Source organism: Colobus angolensis, unplaced genomic scaffold (assembly GCF_000951035.1).
Source record: "Colobus angolensis palliatus isolate OR3802 unplaced genomic scaffold, Cang.pa_1.0 Scaffold26, whole genome shotgun sequence".
Classification (NCBI taxonomy): Eukaryota; Metazoa; Chordata; class Mammalia; order Primates; family Cercopithecidae; genus Colobus; species Colobus angolensis.
The window spans coordinates 13,357,347-13,378,506 of record NW_012115821.1 but is presented as its reverse complement, the minus strand read 5'-3'; the positions used below and the strand labels follow the sequence as shown (position 1 = coordinate 13,378,506).

Here is a 21,160-nt window from a genome sequence, read left to right as displayed (position 1 = left end):
GATGTGGTGCTGAGAAGAATGTATATTCTGTTGATTTGGGGTGGAGAGCTCTGTAGATGTCTATTAGGTCCGCTTAGACAAGCATTTTGTAACCTTCTTCAACTGCCTGTAACAATGCAAAGTCAAGTCACAAGGACCAAGAGACCTGTGACTTTTTCAGAGAAGAGCTTCAACAGATAATAACAAAGACATGTAGATGTGAACAGCCTAAAAAGATTATTCATACAGAGTAAGTATTAATTTGCCTGGTAGGTATACAGAGTATGTTATGTTCTAATTCATAATACATAGGAATAAAAATGCAAGGCAATATATTCAAAATAGAGTCTTTTCATTTCTTCCCAACACATAAACTAAAATTTAAAAGTATCTAAAGACTACATAGAAATATAAGAAGACCACTGTGGACTAAATATTCCTTTCCACTGTGTGTACATAAGTGTGCGTGAGAAAGCAATTAAAAATCATTACTTGGCCAGACACGATGGCTCATGCCTGTAATCCTAGCATGTTGGGAGGCTGAGGCAGGCAGATCACAAGGTCAGGAGACCGAGACCATCCTGGCCAACATGGTGAAACCCCGTCTCTACGAAAAATAAAAAAAATTAGCCAGGCGTGGTGGTGCATGCCTGTGATACCAGCTACTCAAGAGGCTGAAGCAGGAGAAATGCTTGAACCAGGGAGTTGGAGGTTGCAATGAGCAGAGATTGCGCCACTGCACTCCAGCCTGGCTACAGGGCGACACTCCATCTCGAAAAAAAAAAATCATTACTCAAGCATGTAGGGGTGAGTGTTTTATAGTATAATCCAGAAATATTTGGTAACAAAAAGTATATAAAATGAAATAGCTTAACTACTGACTGCTAAAAAAAACTCTTGAAAGTAATGACAACAAGAAAATTGGGAGGGTGGATGAAAACGGTCATTTTAATCTGTTGTCTGTATGCTTTGCAGGCTTCCATAGCGTTAGAAGAGAGAAGATACAAAAGCCTTCTGGCTAATCTGAACACTATAGGTAGTCAGTCCACATAATTCATGTCCAAATATGAATAATTTCGGGGGTCCAAATATTCCAATTTGGACTGTTATACAAGACAAACTACTTGGCCTTGCGAACATCTGCTTCAATATGTGATACACAACCAGAATTCAGGGGAAAAAATGGTAGTATTTCTAGGTGAAAACTTGAATTAAGGGAATAATAAAATATTAATATAAGGCTAATGATTTCAAGCTGCAAAACCAGGTGTATACACTAGAAGCCATTATGGGAATAATAACATAAAATACAAAATAGAGACAATAACAGTTGCATGCTTTTGTTTCTTTCAGATGTTGCAATAATATGAAATGTACTCTATTTTAATAGCTTTCCTAAAAAATTCATTTTACGTGGTAGTCTTGATTTTATAGCTCACTAGGAAATATTGTTTCTGAAGTACATTTTCCAAATAAGAACTTCCAAATTAATTGAGTACCAGAAGTATTAGTATATATGGCTGCCTATGGAATAAAATATATGAAAAAGCAAAGAGTAAGGTAAGGTTATATGCAAAAAATTCATACTTTTGGGGCTCCAACACTAAGATCTCAAATGTGAATTAATGATTAGCAACTTCAATTATAAAGAAAATGTATTGCTGAAAGCTAATTTTAATTAGCTTTTACTATTGTATGTGTACTTGTCTTCTATCCTAATAATACGATTTGATTTTGTCTAGTTTATATGTTACTGAATACATCTAATTTTCCTTTAAAAATCCTCAATGGCCTAACATCAAATAAAGTCTTTTAATTACATGTTATAAACTTCAAGCATAATAATATAATTGTTATTCACTTGTCCACCATTATTTACACCCTGACATTATGTTTTCCTGAAGTATAATTATGCAAAGATAAGGATATAACATTCAAAAATAATGCAATTAATAGTAGGAATGTCTTAATTAACTAAACTGATTTTTCTTCAAAGACTATATGTAAATAAACATTGTAAATATGTAGCCTAATTTCCCATTGATTTATACAATTAATAAATAGGAGAAGCTATCCTACAGGAAAAAAAATTACCAAAAGTACAAAAGAAGGAAAAACCCAATTTTGTTAAGAAGGTATCATTACACATGCTAAAACTTGTTTAAATATAGCCTAGCATTTTTGTTGGTCCTATTTTTGTATCTTAGCTTGTATGTTGTTAGTCTCTGTACCAGCAAACCCCAAAGCTTGATAATGTGGCAAGCATCTCCCCTGTCTCCAGCTGTCACTCTTAGTAGGCTTTGACTAAAGGCTGGCGAGTGCCAGTGTTGGCAATGAGATGGTCTCACCACAGACTCTAGCCATATGCTACTGGTCACCTTGGTGGGCATGGCATAGGGGTGACCAGACAGCCCTGCCAGTGAAAGCTTGGGTAATGCATGATAAATTTGTTTTCAATTTTATGTAGCTGGTAATAAATTCACATCTGCATAATAAACGTTGAAGGATGTCAGAGGCAGAGTAGCTACAGCAAAAGAAAGCATTAAGTGATATCAAATTAAAATATTCAGAGCTGGTATTCTTCATTTTCCCATGAAGCTCTACTGTTTCTTCTAAAGGCTTAGCCTTCCTATAGATAGAAGAGGTAAGTCCTTCATGTGGTATATTAAAAGGGTAGGTTACCCATAATACTTCCCTCATAGTTTTCCAGAGAACTACCATTTCCCACCTGCCATGAAATGTCCACTATTACAGTAATGCTTTTGAGTTAGTAAGAAAGATGGTGCTGTGCATGTGGGAAGGGGATGAGCCTATTCTATTCATAAAATGGACTGAGTTAATTAGTCAAGTTAGACCATGGAAGGATTATCAGCTGGGATGAGGACACTATTAGGTGGTGAAGACAAATGTCCATGTTTTTATAACTTCACATTATTAAAGGTGAAAGGAACAAATGTGTTCAGCAGCAACACTTAAAATGCTAGCATCAAATGTACTATTTATGTATAAAAGGATTTGCAGTAGGTTATGTTTGGTATGACTAATTGTTTCATCACACTTAGAAGTAAGAATATTGTGAAAAGAGGATCCTCTATGCACTTTGCTGGACAAACTCATTAAAAGTTGAAAAAAACCATAATTACTGCTTACACAATCCCATTATATTCTCAACTGCCTCCGAAGGTTGGTGCTATGGACTTAATTGGTGCCACACTGTCCAAAAAGGATTCTTAATCAGTTATGGTTATAAAAATATTTTGTGGGCACATATAAAAATGTTTTCTAGTTATTTCTACAATTTCTATATAGAAAAAGCTTTGTGCATTTTCACTAACCCTAAAGTTGATTGTATTCTGCTTTTAGAATAAATTTGTCCAGAAAGTATGAATGACCATCATTAAAAATAACACTGAAGAAATTCCACGAATAAATGCACTTCATATGGGGAAAAAGTTATCCATGAATTAGGTTTTAAACAAGTATTTCCAAACTATATTCAGTTTGATTTGATACATTTTAAAACTTTTTATGAATTTACTAATTTATAGGATATATTTGTATTCTAAATAATTGCAAACAGAAAACCTCCTGTAAGGCAAGTCCCAGCACTAATCCATGATTCATTATCCAAACTTGAATTGGCGCAACTCTTCAAATTCTGGGACCATATGGAAAATAATGAGTCCTAATAGGTCTAAGGTGAAAAGATGGCAGGGGAGTAAGGAAGCCAGAAAACCATCAATTTAGAATGCTTAGCAACTGCAACACAATTTCCCCAGAGATCTAGAACAGTATGTTCTCAGTGTTTTACTGGTCTTGCTATCATAGCACTAAACTGCATATCATTTCTCATTCTGTGATTCAAAGATTAAAATGAAAAAACAGAAAGAATCCCAAAACTGGTTTCTATAATTAAAAATGAAATTGGCTGACTGTTAATTAAAAAAAAAAAAGACAGTAGTTTAAAGTTACCATAACAACCTGATGCAACTGTTGACTGACATGGCAATCTGTTGCACTTTTATAAATAGCAGTTGATTTTCCCTCTTTCATTTCAACTTGTTTTAGTGCTTATTGGAGCTAAGGAAACAACTGTGCTTCAAGATTACTTCACTTATCAAGCAGTGTACCTCTTCACTGCTGTCGCCGCCGTAAAAATCATCCTCTGATTGGGTGTCTCTGCTTGTCACACTGTTATCCTCTTTTAGATCCAAAATAAATGAGAGCTCCTCTGGGGACATAGTCTGAGTCTTTCCATGAGGTGCTGATCGTGGTCTTGATGAAAAAGTGAAAATGTCCTTTGGAACACTCTGGAATTCCTCTGCCCGCTGGTCATGTTCGCTCTCCTTGCTGGCTTCCAGCCACAGGTGTGACGGGTGGCAGGAGTCATCATCCATAAGTAGAGACTGTCTGCTGGATGCCAGATATGAAATGTGATCAGCATTTTCAGGAAAGATCCACACATCTGACAGTTGGAAAAGATGACAAAAATTAGAGCAGCGCTCCATAAAAAAAACACATAGGTTTTTTTTTATGTATTTATTTTTATTTTTTGTTTTTGAGACAGAGTCTTGCTCTGTCACTCAGGCTGCAGTACAGTTGCGCGATCTCAGCTCACTGCAACCTCCACCTCCCGGGTTCAAGTGATTCTCCTGCCTCAGCCTCCTGAGTAGGTGCGACTACAGGTGCACGCCATCATGCCAGGCTAATTTTTGTATTTTTAGTAGAGATGGGGTTTCACTATGTTGGTCAGGCTGGTCTCGAACTCCTGACCTCGTGACCTGCCTGCCTTGGCCTCCCAAAGTGCTGGGATTACAGGCATGAGCCACCGCGCCCGGTCAAAAGTGTTATTTTAGGCAGGTAGTTAGGCTAAAATTTCTTGTTGTTGAAACAGATTTACCAAATAATGCAAAAGCCAAGTAAGGCAATTTATTGACCATCTTGTAACCTGCTAAACATTCAACCCATACATCAGTGCCTATAGCTACGGGCAACTCATTTGCATTTCCTCTCCATTTGAGTTGAAACTCTGACCAGGAAATTTGTAAGTCTGAAATAATTATCACCTGTCTTGCAGCAAGTTCTTTATAAGACAACCTTATTAATTTGACATTCCAGAGGGGCAAAGTCTTCCAAATTTAAGGGATCGAGTTACTAACATCGCCTTTTAACTGCAGGAGGACAGAGGACTTAACCAGCTTCTTTAAAAAAAAATCTGGTCTTTATTCAGATTACAAATCATGGAGGAGAGGAAACCATGACAAGGTTGGCAGTCATTTCCTCTCTATTCTACTGATTCAAACAGGACAATTCACAGACCAAACCAAGTAGACTTTTCAAGTAATAGTAAATTCACAGAAATATTTGCTAATCCGAGCAGTGGATTCTGCTGGGTGAAAAAGGCCTTTATGTTTAAGTTTATAAGAGACAATATTTTGATATAAAAACCTTTTAGCACATTATTGTTTTCTTTAAAATACTGTATACTACAGGGAAATATATATTTTATCAAAAATTTTAAAGACTATAATCTTTTATACCACACTGAGATAGAGTTTATAGCTCTATGATCCTGATGAATTGAAAAGGACAGATCTTTATAATGATATCATTGAAAGCATGCTTTCTTCTTTGGATTGACAGTAGGAAAAAGTTGAACATGTTCTCAATGCTGTCTATTTTCCTTGAAATTTGCTTTTTTTTTTTTTTTCCAGCTTATTTCATTGGTAAAATCTTGCAGAATCACAATGTAGACATGGTAATTTTACCCCGATTCTTGAATCGTATTATATTTATGATCACAATAAAAGTAACCAAGAGAGATCTAAGATTTGCAACTCTAAAGCCTACAATGGAAAAGCAAAAGCAAAAGAACCCACAAAAATCTTTAATAAAAATAACTTTGATGGTACAAATAAAACACAATTGCCTTTATCTGTTTGTTAACTTACAGCTACCATTACATAACATAACTTGCCTGTAAAAAGGGTGATCAATGTACACTTCTTAGAGAAAATCTACTAGGGACAAAGCTTTCATATATTGAGGGACATGAGTCTGTAGGCATATGGCCAATTGCAGGCTGAGTTTAGTTCTTCTGAGCACCTTCACAGAGGGCTGCAGGGGCATATGGTCCCGAGTCACTGTAGCTTTGGGCCAGTGAACTGAATGAATTCACTGGGCTTCCCTATTTTGGACAGCAAACGCTTTTGCATGGTGCTGGGTACATGGCAGGTGCTTTGTAAGCAAATTAGGTGCTTTACAAATGCTGAAAAAGGTTACAAAAGTCAATAGGTTGCATTATGTATATGGATATGTGAAGAAAACAGAGGAAAAGATACCAAGAATCTTCATTATGCACTTAATTTGTATGACCTATTGCCAAACATGTTATCAACTGTCAAAAAGTCAAAGTAAAAGGAGTGTTTTATACCAAACTAACTCTAATTATCTCACTGCCACATGCTTTTTATGGAATTTGCAGTTTTACCTCAAGTATTTCCATATCAATTGTAATGAATAATTTGGTGTGTTTTCTTAGAAAAATATGTAAATTACTGTGTAATCACAATATTGCAGCAAACAAGATAAATGCAAGAATGATCACCTAAACATCTAATTAGTTTTTCCACACAGTCAGATTTATGCTAGAGACACTAATTGCACCTAACATTTTAATGAAGGTTTCAACATTGCATAAATAAGACTGACAAACTACAAACAATTTTCATTTATTTTCTTTTTTCCCTTGCTCAAAAACAATTTGCCTTTGTAAAAGTAGCACACACCTGCTAGGCAAGATATGTTGATGGGCTCAATGCTCTCAGCTCAAACCATCTCCATTATAAAGAGGACTGGAGAAATGCAACAATTGATCATCTTTGGGGAGGGTGTCATGGGAAAACATCAGTTTTAAACTTTCATTCTGAACAGGATGACCAGTGCATTAAAACTTGAAAATAAAAAAATACTCTTTCATCCATTAAAGTCTGACATAAAATTGAGGTTAAATAAGGAGATTTACACAAACTTACGCATTTTAGCAAATTGGCTGCATCACCACTTTTCAAAATGATGGGATTTGAAATACTTGCCATATTTACATTTTATTCATTATTAACAGATATGGTGTAATAAAGATGCTAACCTGATTGATCAGGAGACTGGGGTCCTGGAGTGCTGGAGTTCAACAGCTCTGCTTCTTGTTGGGACACAGTGGTGAGGACAGCTGCTGCTTTATCTTCATCCCTATTATTTCCTGAAGAGTTGCCTTTATTGAGATAAATATTTTCCATCTATTACTTTTTTTGAAATTTATAAAAAGTAATTTCAGAAGAATGGTTTACTTTGGTATACTTTACTATTTGATCATTTAAAAGCAAATTAGAGGTAACAATATGAATTACATGCAGTTTTTTTTTCCCAGTAGACTGTTTTAAGTTGCATTTTTATAGAGGTTCACCTTAAAATTCTTTGATACTTTTACAGGGATATTTTAGATTTAAGTTTTACAATATGTGATAAAAAGAATGCCAAAACCCATAAAATGTTTAAAGGATCTTATATTATTTTCCTTGGGTTCCACAAGAAATGAAGTGAGTTTTCTTTAAATTGTAATTCTTACTAAATGGGACTCTTTTTGGCCAAGCTTTTTTTTTTATCAGCATGTTAAGAAAATAGATCTAAAGTCATTATTGCAAAATTAATTTTTCTATCTACTCTTTTATAAAAAGCATGAAACCTAGCAGGCTAAATTTCAGCCAACCCCGGAATCTTACATTTTTGAGAAATTATGCTAACAGATGTGTACATGATACACTGGGTGGGATTCAGGATAGACTGATATATGTGTATACTAATCTATATATACATGCCTCAAATCCAATATTTAAGGGAATAACTATAATGGCCACATATTTGTCTAATGCTTTACCAGTTGCAAAGAGTTTAACTTTTAACATATGGTGAAGAATCCAAAGGGAGAGACAGCAAATATAAACAACAATCTGAAAAGAGCCCAATTTAAAAAGACACAAATGAAACATAAAAATTATAATAGGCCGGGCGCGGTGGCTCAAGCCTGTAATCCCAGCACTTTGGGAGGCCGAGACGGGTGGATCACGAGGTCAGGAGATCGAGACCATACTGGCTAACACAGTGAAACCCCGTCTCTACTAAAAAAAAAAACACAAAAAACTAGCCAGGCGGGGTGGCGGGCGCCTGTAGTCCCAGCTACTCGGGAGGCTGAGGCAGGAGAATGGCTAAACCCGGGAGGCGGAGCTTGCAGTGAGCTGAGATCGGGCCACTGCACTCCAGCCTGGGCGACAGAGCGAGACTCCGTCTCAAAAAAAAAAAAAAAAAAAAAAAAAAAAAAAAAAAAAAAAAATTATAATAAAGTTCCATTTTAGTAAAGTCTGCTAGTGGGAACTTGTATCACATTTGGGCCATTTTTTTTTTCAAAAGCAATAATTTAAGTTTATTCAGTCTTTGAGAGTAAAAATACGAATTCCTTTATTTCTGTGGTACCGTCTATTTAATCCAGCAAATCTCCATTAGGGCTCTAGAGCAATTCTTTTGCAGAAAATTTGATTTCCATAATCCTTGTAGAACAGACATTTATATTTTAAATGGATTGGTTCATAATTCTTTGAAATTTACAACCTGCAGAGGGAGATTCCATTGCCCTGAATAATACACAGATATAAGATAGGATTGAAATAGTGCCATACCGCTGGGTGTCTCTGTCCTTTCTCTGCTGGTACTTTTTAACCGTAATCTTCTTCTGTTATTATTCTTATCTGCTGATGGTTCTTGAGGGGGATGTGGATGCGTAATATGTAGATTGGCTGCTACATTTTCATATCAAAGAACAAAAGCCAGAACAGAAAGTGCTATATGGCTTGAAGTAACTCAGTAAATATAATTATTGCTATAATGAGAATATTCATGTATAATTTTGACATAACATGAAGATACATCAAAAATACAACTTCATAGAACATAGGCATTTATTCCTATTCCAATATGGGGATCTAATGAGGCTTTCAAAATTACCGGTACACTTTATTCAGGTAATACAACCTTATAGAGGGCTAAAGTAATTTGACTAATGTTAATCATACAACATGGTGTATTTAAAAACATTAAAAAATGAAATTGACAGCCAACACAGAAAAATTACTTCTTCCTTTAAAAGAGGAAGCGTAGATAACTATACTTTCAACAAGAGCTTAGAGAGCAGCTTCCAAAAGAGCTCTGGAGAACTGAGGTCAAGCTGAAGAAGAATTTTTAAGCATTATTTAATTTTGCAATAATAATCATCATAGCAGCATTTAATATTACCTGAATGCTTAATTTCTTGGTGCAATATTATGCACTTAACTGGTTTTTCACCTGAATCCTCACAATGACCCTTTGAGGCACCTGTTATTTATTATTAGTATTAGTGCCAGTAGTAATGCCATTCCCATTTCACAGAGGAGAAAACTGAGGTTCACAGCGTTTAAGAAACTTGATCAAGGACTCACTGACAGGCAGCTAGGACTGGATATCTATTTATCCATTTTCCTATCTCAGTTTCATACTCCACGAGGGAAATTTTCTGTGACAGTGATCATTAATTTGTAAATAATATAAAATGAACTTAAATGTCCTCCCTTTTCAACTCTCACTAAAGTCAGATCAGTAAGGGTAGAAAAAGTGACAGGGAATTCTAAGTCTTGGGTTCTGGTCTAAATTCTTTTAAAGGTTACAAACTGCAAATCACTTTACCTCTTTGCTTGACTTTAAATCTCTGTAAAATGGGACAAAAATCCTTTTTCACTTACAGGGTTTATTTTATTTTTGTTTTACTAGTGAGAGAAAAGAAAGAGTACCTTACAAATGGAAGAGATTAATTAAAAGATAATATCAAGCTAAGAACACTTAAAATGCACATGGCATTTCCAAAACATAGTGATAATGGAATGCTGTTTTATTTCTGCATCAGTTATCATAAAATAAAACACAGGGTATTATAGCAATTTGAAATAATGGAGAAAACAGAATGATAGATTTCAGAAGCTAATATAAGGATTTCAAATATATTTCAAAATCCACCACCCTTTTCATTGTTAAATGACAATTCTCTAGACTTAAGATCTAGACTTGAATATAACTGCTGATTTATCTTAACAAGAACATTTCTCACTATTTTCACTAGCTATCAATCTTTATGCATGATTCTTTCTTACCATGAACAGGTACAGTCTGCTTTATGTGGTGAATATTTTCTTTATTTCCTTGCTCCTCAGACTCAGGTATCAGCAAGGCTGACATTTCTGTACCATTAACACGCTTCTCTACAGTGGACGGCTGGCATGATCGGTTATTTTTGGACCCAATGGATCTCACTGTCTGTAAAGATAAGGAATTAATCTGCTAATTTTAAAATACAGCAACTACATTTCTTTTCTGTAGAAGCTATATAGAAAACATAATATTTGGACCAATGAAGAGTGAGAAAAAAACTAGAGGAAAAGAGGTTAAGATGTGAGGGAAAGGGAAATTATTATAGGAAATTAGAAATGGAAGGAGGAAAATAATGAGATAAAATAGAAGACATGCAAGTCTCCTAGACACATAAATTAAAATTTGCTTATTTGCTACACTCCATCTTCAGTAGGTAGAAGTCAAATTAAAAATCACTGTGTATGTCAGAAATTTGGAGGAAATTAAAAATAAAAAACCTAACATTTGAGAATCTGTTCATCGTTAAGGTGTCTGGTTATGATCCAACTCCTCTGAAAGAGACGGCAAAATGTGCTCACTTATATTTACCTTTAAATTTTGGGAACATATTTAATGAAAAGAATACTCGAAAATGTTAATTATGTTGACATGACAAAAAGGAAACAGTTTGAAGTCTTTTAAAATCCAGAATTTCTGTTCCAAATTTATTCAAGCCTTCTGCTTTTGGCATGTAGTGTCTGTCTGTCTGTCTGTCTCTCCCTCCCTCCCTCTACAAAGGAAAGACACTCTTCCCTTACTAGGTCACTTGCGCTTAGATAAGCTCTCCAAACCTTGCTCCTACCTCGCTGGATATCCTCATGTTACTCCTTCTGCCAGAGAGTGGAGGTGGCCCAAGAACTTTGGATCCAAAGGCGATATGACAAACATCTTGATTTTTACTGTTTCGTGTATTACCTGTTCCTCTGTTAATGAACCGATCTGTTTTGTTAAAAGAAGGTAAAAACAGTCCATTAATGGGTGTAATGACAAACATCACACTGCAATCTTTCTGAAAATCCAGTCCAGGTGCCATAGGATCCAAATCCCCCCCTTCCCTCCCCCCTCAGCACTTATTAAAAGCACAGATACTAGGGCCCAACATCAGAGATACAAGATGTATAGAATTAGAATCTTGGCGGTATCACAGTACTTTTAATAAGTTCCCCCAAGTAATTTTTATACTCACCATCATTTTAGAACCACTACCAAAAAGTTTTTCTTAAAAAAAAAAAAAAAGGGAGAAGCTACTTAAAAATACATCTTATTTTCTCTTTAAGGAAATAATTTAAATAAAATTATTCAACTCAACATAACAAATATTTAACTGAGTACTCTCCCAGGCATTTCCTAGAGGCTGTCCGTGACACAAAATGGAGACTGGAGAGGGGGACAAGACCAGTAAACAGATCACCAACGTAAGGCAGATCAGTGGGAATGAATACGTGACCTCTTCATGGACCCTGAATGACGGATACAATTTCAAGAATAAGAGATGTAGGATGCCCTAGGCAGAAGAAAGTACCAGAGTAAAGACATGGAAGAAGGGAAGGGCAGGGTGTACATGGGAGTCAGGAAGTGGCTGGTTTAGCTGGAAGGAGAGGCTAGGGTCATACTGAAAAGAGCCTTAAAACGTGAAGAGCCTATTCTAAATTTGGTAGGCAACAAGGAATCCCTGAAGGTTTTAGGGAGAAAGAGAGCAAAACAGTGTCACCTTCAGGATAGGGCAGGTGTGCTCACCAAATCCTGCTGCTTTCCTTTCTGCACGTACAGCTAAATTACGTTTCTGAGCATTCCCTGCAGTTATATGGGCCGCATGACTGAATTCCAATTTTTTTTTTTTTGAGACAGAGTCTTGCTCTGTCACACAGGCTGGAGTGCAGTGGCATGTTCTTGGCTCACTGCAACCACCACCCCCTGGGTTCAAGCGATTCTCATGCCTCAGCCTCCTGAGTAGCTGGGACTACAGGCACACGCCACCATGCCCAGCTAATTTTTATATTTTTAGTAGGATGGGGTTTCACCCTGTTGGCCAGGCTGGTCTCGAACTCTTGACCTCAAGTGATCCACCTGCCTTGGCTTCCCAAAGTGGTGGGATTACAGGCATGAGCCACCGCACCCGACCCCATGGGACTGAATTCTGGCTAATGAACTGTGAGAAGTTTCAGCCATTTCCTGGCCCCCTAAACTCCCAGTAGAATCCCCCATGCTCTCTATTCCCTCGCCTCCTGACAAGATGCAGAAGATCTTGTAGAGGACTTTAAGGGCTCCAGGGAAGCCACTAGATGCAGGTCCCTGAATGACCACATAAAAGGCTTCCCAAGGAACTCCTGATTGGACTACAACTGAGGGGTTCTTTGTGACTGCAATTAGCCTCCTCTGACTAACAGGGCAGGTGAGGGTGATGGCCTTTAACTCAAAACACTGCCCATTACCTAGAAAGCTTTCTGCTGTGACCCACCTGTAAGAAAGGACCAACTTGAACATTACAATGATGGTCCCAAGTAAGTCCACATTTGCCCACCAGTCCTGGACATATATAAGCTACTGGACACATCCTGTCTGACCTACTCCCTGCAAAAATTCCTCTAGCTAGCTGGTTGGTCTCATTAGCCTCTGCTGTACAGCTATAATTTTACATGTGGGGGGATTAAAAACCACTCCTATGCATCAGTGTTAAAAAAAGACACATGGGTTTGTGAAAATATACTACACTCAGCAAGATCCAGATATTTAGGTCTGAGTGGAAGTAGTGTGTGTATGCATGGGTCTGTTTTGGGTCTGTTTTTGTGTTTGTAATAGATAAATCTGAAGACATAGGCAGGGGCTAGATCGCTGAAGTGAACTGAAACAATTTTTGCTGAACAGGAGACATGAGGTAGATGTTGAAGTGGTGAGGAAGTATAAACCATGTTATTTTTCTTGAAATTCTGGAAGCCCTATTAGGTAGGAGAGAAATTCCATTTGTCTAAAGGGCAGAATCAGAACTAATGAGAAGAATTTACTCCAGGAAGCTTTTAGTCCAACACAAGGGTCATCTTTCTCTAAACATGTCTGGTTGTTGAGGTGATAAATTTCCTGTCATTTTGAAGGCATTCGAGCAGAATTCTGGATAGCTATTCTGGATGCTGTAAGGCTCAAGCAGAAGTCTGGATAGTTATGCTGAATGGCGTAAAGTGGGTGCTCAAATGGAAGTCTGGATAGCTATGCTAGATGCTGTCAGGCAGGTGTACAAGCAGAAGTCCGGATAGCTGTACAGGATGCTGTCAGGCAGGTGCTCAAGAAGAAGTCTGGATAGCTACTCTGGATGCTGTCAGGTAGGTGCTCACGCAGAAGTCTGGATAGCTGTGCCAGATGCTGTCAGGCAGGTGTTCAAGCAGAAGTCTGGATAGCTGTTCTGGATGTTTTCAAGCAGGTGTTCAAGCAGAAGTCTGGATAGTTATGCTGGATGCTGTCAGGCAGGTGCGCAAGTAGAAGTCTGGCTAGCTATTCTGGATGCATTTAGGCAGGTGTTGAAGCAGAAGTCTGGATAGCTGTTCTAGATGTTGTCAGGTAGGTGTTGAAGCAGAAGTCTGGATAGCTATTCTGGATGCTGTCAGGCAGGCAGTCTAACGGGGCAGATGGATGTTAAAGCAAGTAATTTATACACAACTATATGATTATAGCTGTGATAAGAGTTATGAAGGAACTGTCCAAAAGGTTCTAAGTGTGTTTAACAGGAGCTTTGTACCTAGTCTTTGGGGTCAGAGAAATATCGTTTAACTTGAGACTTAAAGGAAGTCTGGGTAGCTATTCTGGATGCTGTAAGGCAGATTCAGATATCAGGTGACTCCCTAATTTATATCTCTTAGCCTCGTCCTCTCTTCCGAGCTCCACTCCTTATATCCAGTAGCTTCTTTACCAGCTCCTCTTCAGTGTCTGAAAGGCACTTCAAACTGGAAACATGGTCTAATGAATGGTACCACAATCCATTTGGTTTGAAAAGTCAGAACCTAGGTGTCATGCTTGACACCTTCCCCTGATCTCTCCATATCCAATCCATGTCCACTTCCTTCCATCTCCTCCACCAGCACTGACATCCAAGCAAACCATCCTTCTCCTCCTGGATGATGACAAAGCCTCTCACGTGACTTACTGTGTCCACTCTCGTGCCCCATGCCATCCCTCTTCCAAAATGCAGCCAGAGAGGTTTTATACAAACATAAATCTAATTGAGTCATTTCCTTTCCTTCACTTAAAGTTCTTCAATGGCTTCCCTGCTGCTCTCAGGAGTAAGACGAAGGCTCTTAACATTGCCTGCAAAACCCTGCATGTTCTGACATGTCTATCTTACACCTCTCATTTTTTGCTCTCTTGGTAGATGGGCCTTCTCAGTTCTTCCTGCCTACCAGAGTGTTTGTGTATGCTGTTCATAGCGAGAAGGCTTTTCCTTTCCCTCTTGGCCTTTATACCTCAGCTCACATATCATTTCCTCAGACAAGTCTTTGCAGACCTTTCTAATTAGGGTAAGTTCCTCCAATATAGGCTCTTTCATAAATTTTCCCTCATAGAACTTCTCAGAATTGAACTTTTACACATGTCCATGGGATTCTCTAATTAATGTGTGCTTCAGTAGATATAAACTCAGTGGCCTGCTTTTGTCACCCTGAACTGCCAGCACCTAGCCCAGAGCTTGACACAGAATAGGCATATAATAGTTCCTTGCTGAGCAAAATGAATGATTCATTAAATGAAATGAGTCAGAAGGGAAGTTGGATTAAATGACTCAAATATGTCTAACTATGGTTTGAAGTTCATTTTAAGAGAAATCTACCTGGGGGTTTTATGTGTGCATCAAAAAGGAAGTCTGGGCAGGTCTGGGCAACTCCAGGATGTGAGGGATGAGAGAGAAGGGATAACAATGAACAAAACATTGATGTTCTCATAAATGATGACGCTCTCAACAGTAGCAGTGCTATGGCACTGCAATCAGATGCTATTTGGATTACACATGAAATTTTCTAGTGACCAAATAGACTTGGCTATGTGTGCATATGTAATTTTTTTAACCAGCCATTTATATCAACTGGAGTCAACAAAACAGTCTCTCATGATTGACAATAGGAAGAAATGACACTCACATTCCAGACCAATTGGAAAAATCTGTTACAGTCAATATTTGTGCCTTTTGTGACTGAGTAGAACAAATTCTAGACTATTCATTTGGTTCTTAAACGTTGATTTTCTTAGAGAAAAATGGTTGTGGAGAGTAATGAAGGGCTCTATGGGACATGGTGTGGGCCTGGGAGGGAGTTCTGTACCAGCACGCGGCCTTTCTTCCCTCTTCCAATCCTAGGAGTTCAATGTTCAGCTCAGGGCCATTTTTCTGTTCAAATATTTTACAAGAACAATTTCCTGATGTTTTTTCATATTCTTTAGCTATAAGCAAGTTTCCCCTCAATCAGTGTAAGTTCTTTTGTAAAAAGACCATTAATTTGGCACAGTATGTACCTTCATCAGCTGAACCCAGCTTAGCTTATTGTAGATAATGGATAAATCTCACCAAATTATGGAAAATTAATAATTAAAAGTAACTTTTGTGGGAAGGGAGTATTTTAGAAATCATACTGACATAGTTCCAACTAAAATTTGACAAAATGAACATATTAACCAGTTCATAGTTATTAACAAAATTAAAACTAAATACTTCAAATTTCTTAGAGGAATCTCTTGCTTAGTAGTGGACACCCAGTGTCTATTAAAGATACACCCACACCTGATATGCTATCATTCCCAAATCAGAGAAAACAGACATTCTATATTTCATAATCCTATCTACCATAGAATTTCTTTAAAGAGGAATCTACCACAGTATATTTAAATTAACGTTTATTTTTTAAAATTTTGCACATTTGGTACACTTTATTTTTCACAAAACAAAGTATACCAATATTCCACTATTTAGCATCTCTTTAATAGACGTCGTTAAACTTGTTACTATAATGAACACACCAATTCTTAAATCCTGCTTCACTTTAATAAATCTGTGTATAATCACATTAATTGTCACAATTATCTCTATAAACATGTATTGTGCTATGCATCTACCATAATCGGGTCCTAATTAACACTTACTAAGAAAAGTAATTTAGAACTTTGGTTTCTAAAATAAAAAGTAGAAGAGACAAAGTTTCCATAATGGGAAAAATCTTAATAAAAGAAAACTACAAGCAGAAACGCGTGCTTTTGAATTCTAAAAGGAACTCTTTTAAGAGCTGATATCAATATGCATAATATAAGGTTAAAAATCAAGATTAGATTAAAGTCATGCTCTAGGCATTTCATTTCCTTGAGTTTGCGGAAAATGAACTTGGTGTAGGTCAGTGATGTTACCACTAATTATTTTCCTATTTTACTGAGGGGTACATGCCTTTGTAGTTAGATTGTAAAACCTGAGGGTCTACTCTCTAATTGTCTTTTAGAAAAATAAACATTCATTTTTGTCTCAAGATACAATGTTCTAATTATTATAGTCATTTAAATTTGCATGGTTTTCAAAGCTTAACCAGAAAAACCTGCTGAATTTTCATCTCTAATCATTGAGGGGTCATGCTCAAGACTTACATCTATTACCTAACAATCAAATCAGAATTAAAGCTGGTACCAAAAGTCCAGACTTTGAATTGGACTACTTTTCATTGTAGTATATGTGCATTGTTATTAAAAACATAACAAACACAAAAAACGCTGATCTTGTACAGCAGTATTATTTTAGACAAGGTACTTACCTTTCTAAGCCTCACCTCTTCATCCGTAAGATTGGGATAATCATAGTACTGAAGTCATGATATTTTTGTTATAGCACATGAATCAATGCATGTAACATGTTAAATGCTGTGCCCAGTAGGGAGTAATATGTTATTAATAGCTAGTAAATATGCTATTAACACCTTCCATCATGAACAGTATTTAACAGTTTACCAAGTCTGTTCACAGTCATTGATTTCTTGCTTTAGCGTCACTTTGAGCAGTGACCAGGCAGTTAGTCGGGCATGTATTGCCCTAGTACTGTGTAAGGCAGGGAGTAAGGTGGACACAGTCACCTCCTTCAAAGAGCTCACAGTCTAACAGGGCAGATGGATGTTAAAGTAAGTAATTTATAAATAACTATATGATTATAGCTGTGATAAGAGTTATGAAGGAACAGTCCGAAAGGTTCTAAGTGTGTTTAACAGGAGCTTCGTATCTAGTCTTTGGGGTCAGAGAAATATTGTTCAACTTGAGACTTAAAGGATGATGGATATCAGGATACATGCTCAATCTCTCTGCAATTTCCAGTCACCTGTGCAGTATTATGATTCCATGTCTACAGAAGAAGAAACTGAGGCTTGCAATGTTTAGAGAGCTGTCCATGCTCTGAGCAGGGGCTCAGAAGCCAAGCACCCCAATGCCTCTGTGTGTGTGTGTGTGTGTGTGTGTGTGTGTGTAATTACATATGATGATGCCCTCTGTGGATCAGGAGGACGCTGAAGCAGATTCTTTCCATATTTTCCAATTCTTCCACTTATTTTCTATGCAATTTTGTAAAGCTATCTAACTAAAAATGTTTTGCTATCTGAAAAACTGGGTTTATTAATGATTGTATAGATAAGTATCAAAACTGCACAAATATGATAATTAAGTGCATATGATAAGGACTAAAAGGGTTTATGAGGAATCCAACACAGAACATAATACCATAATATCCATTTTCAGAGGGAAAAAATAGGGCTGTGGGGACCGGGGAGGGCAGGGAAAGGGGAGCAGGGCAAACTGAAGTGGCTTTAGTGCCAGGCAGGTAACACACACATGGCAAACAGGCACATGCAGAATGTAGGGGAACTGTGGCTAATTTGAGAGTGCATGCCCAATGCAAAGTATTTTAATTGAAAACTTTCTTAGACCTGTTGAGGACTGTCATTCTGTAAACCCAGGAATCACAATGAAAAGGAAAGCAAATAGGCAAATGACTACAGCAGGAAGGGCCCCAGGCAATTAAAATGTCTTCAACTTTTGCAAATAATTAAAACCAGAACTCAGCCTTACCTCATTAATAAAAAGTTTAAGACACTTTTTGAAAGGTAATAAAATAATATTAAAAACTAAAATTAGATCTCCTTCTCCTCTGAACTGGAGTAGGACCTTAGACAGTGTATAAATATCATTTGTGTGTAAAGTTAGGATATTTAGACAAGATAAAAAGTAATAAAGCACAGGATATTGCTTTTCTTCATAAACTCTTAATTTATTAAAAAGTCAGAATTAGCCTCCTTTTTTTCTTTACTCTTAATGAGCAAAGAAGCTTTTTTTTTAGGGAAACAAGTTTATCATTTCAAGAAAACTTTCCATTTTGAATAACTAGCACAGCTTATTTATAAGCTGTGGTAGATAATTTCCAGCATTTGGGCTTGGAAATAGGGCAAGAGAAGAAAAGAAAGCTTCCCAGGAAGATGATACTTAAAGCTATTATGGTCATGAGAAATTGCTTAAAGGGAGTCAGCAGTTAAAAATGAACCTCTGAAACCACCCTGCCTGGTCAAATCCTAGGCCCACTGCTCACTACTTGATCTTTGCAAGCCTCAGTTCCCTCACCTACAAAATGGTGATTATTGAGTAGAGTTAACAATAATCTATTGTATATTTCAAAACAGCTAGAAGAAAGGTTTCGAATGTTCTCATCACCAAGAAACAATAAATGCTTAAGATGATAGATATGTTAACTTCTCTGATTTGATCATTACACAGTGTGTACATGCATTGAAATATCATGTTGTACACCATAAATATGTACAATTATTATGTGTCAATCATAAAAAGGGTGATTATGATGGTATCTACATAAAAGGGTGTGAGAGAGGATTAAATGTATAAACTCTGTAAAGGGTTCAGTGCTTAGAACACAATAACAACTACTAAATGGTAGCTCTGATGATAATGATGATGATTTATTGCTAAATACCCTAATCTGCTCAAATGATTTGGCTATTATTTCATTCATTCATTTAATCACTTAATCAACAAATATTTACTGAGCTCCTGGTAAGTGCTAAGCATTCAGCTAGGTGCTAGGAATACAACAATAAATAGGACCCTGCAGTTCTCAGGCTTACATTTTAGTGGGGGAGACAGCAAGAAGGAAGCAATCAAATAAATAAGAAAATATCAGATAACGATAAATGCTGTGCTGAAAGTAAAAACTGGGTGATGTCACAGAAAGGGTGTCTTGGGGGTTGGTGGAGGGTGTTGATTATTATAGCCTCGAGTTCACCAGTAGTGAAAAAGTATCTGAAAATTCACAGTTCAATTAAAATATCTCAAAATTTATACTGACATAGTGTAGATAACCATATATTATATATTTCCCTATTAAGCCATAAACTAAAAAGTTGTGTAATATTTAACTATACATAGACTTTACTTTGTTAATAATTCTGAATTTCCTTCTTATTACATATTTTAATTAAAAATATTGATATTAAACAGAGAAATATATTTTAATTTTATAGCAAGTCTTAGAATTTTTCAAAATACAGAAAAGTATAAAGAAGAAACTAGAAATGTTCCATAATTACTCATTGACAACAATCATGAATACAGTTGGAAAATTAAAATTCTGTAATAGAGAAGGGTATGATACTAGAAGTAAAAGTCTTTTCTCACTGCCCCTGCCTTCACTAGTCCCTGTCTCAAAGGTAATTATCAAGTTTCCTGTGTTTCCTTAAAACTTTTATGCATATATCATATGTAGGTAACTATCTTTTTTATTTCTATCAGTGAGATCACACTGAAACAACATTCTTGGTTTCTATTTTTCACTGACTGATGCAGCTTTGAGACCTTTCCAGGCCATCACAGGCAGAGCAGGTCATTCTTTGTACAGCTGCATGATATCTTATTGTGCGGTTATTGAGTCAATTCTCTACGGTACACAAGTAGTTTGTCTCTGGATTTGTGTTATTACAAGCAATGTAGTCATAAATATCTAAAGGAGAAACGTAAAAATAGGTTTGAGTCAATCCTGCAAAAGTGACACAATTGTCAAACTGATTAAATGAATTTAATATTTAAGATTATGCTTTATATTATTAAAATTTTTTCAATATTTGGCAGAAATTTTACAGAAAAATTAAAATTCACTCTATAAATGACTTGTGTCATCTTTGTTGTAACAGATTCCACAGATATTGATCGATAAGATCCATATTCAATGGATATTATTTCACACTTAAAATTTTTTTGACAAAAGAATGTGACTAGTTATGTTTCACTTTTATTGAAGATAAGGAAAGAGGATATATGATTCAAACATAAGAGATGACTGAGTTTATTTTGAGTTATCACACATTGAAACTAAAAATTGTGAGATATCTTTAACCAGCAATCCTAAGACAAGGCTAAGCAAATGTCTGAGTTTAGAAAAGAAGAAATTAAAGAGTATCTTGATTTATTCTGAAGTCAGAATCTAACTCCTCCTTTTAGGTTCTCCTACTTCACAGTAGACTTTTAAAAATTTGAATCTTGCTTTCATAGTGTGGAACCAACAGAAAAATTTTTACTAAGGACTTCACCGTTGCCAAAAATAGTTAGATGATTATTTCATGGTTTTTTTTTTTTTGCTTGATGCATTAATTTACTCATTTACAATTGTGCTAGGAGCTAGGGATGTCGGTGTCTTCTCATTTAAAAAGGAGTAAGAATCCAACAAGATGGCTGCTGTGGACAGGAGGGCACTTGGGAAGACTGCCTTGTAATTTTAAAGTAAATTACTAGTTTTGATTTGTGCTTAGTGGACCACTGCATCTTGTCACTAGCAGCTGAATGCTCAACTTCAATAACCAGATCTGGTTCTCTGGTTCAATTAAACTGGGGTCCCATTAATGAAAATAAGATCATCAGA

The 21,160-nt window shown here is 36.5% G+C and overlaps 1 protein-coding gene and 1 long non-coding RNA gene across 3 annotated transcripts in view; one reads left to right on the top strand and one right to left on the bottom strand.

The window, feature by feature from the left end:
• LOC105515401 (chromosome unknown open reading frame, human C3orf67) overlaps nt 1-21,160 on the bottom strand; it is a 317,628-nt gene that overhangs the window by 121,358 nt on the left and 175,110 nt on the right. For both annotated transcript variants that reach the window (XM_011947206.1, XM_011947205.1), the window contains exons 8-12: nt 11,051-11,187; nt 10,212-10,374; nt 8,709-8,828; nt 7,127-7,249; nt 4,110-4,444 (exon numbers count right to left, since the gene is read on the bottom strand). In XM_011947206.1, coding sequence (XP_011802596.1) covers nt 4,110-4,444; nt 7,127-7,249; nt 8,709-8,828; nt 10,212-10,374; nt 11,051-11,187 — 878 coding nt within the window. The remainder of the gene's footprint in view (nt 1-4,109; nt 4,445-7,126; nt 7,250-8,708; nt 8,829-10,211; nt 10,375-11,050; nt 11,188-21,160) is intronic.
• LOC105515400 overlaps nt 1-21,160 on the top strand; it is a 208,821-nt gene that overhangs the window by 44,130 nt on the left and 143,531 nt on the right. The gene's annotated exons all lie outside the window — the stretch shown is intronic.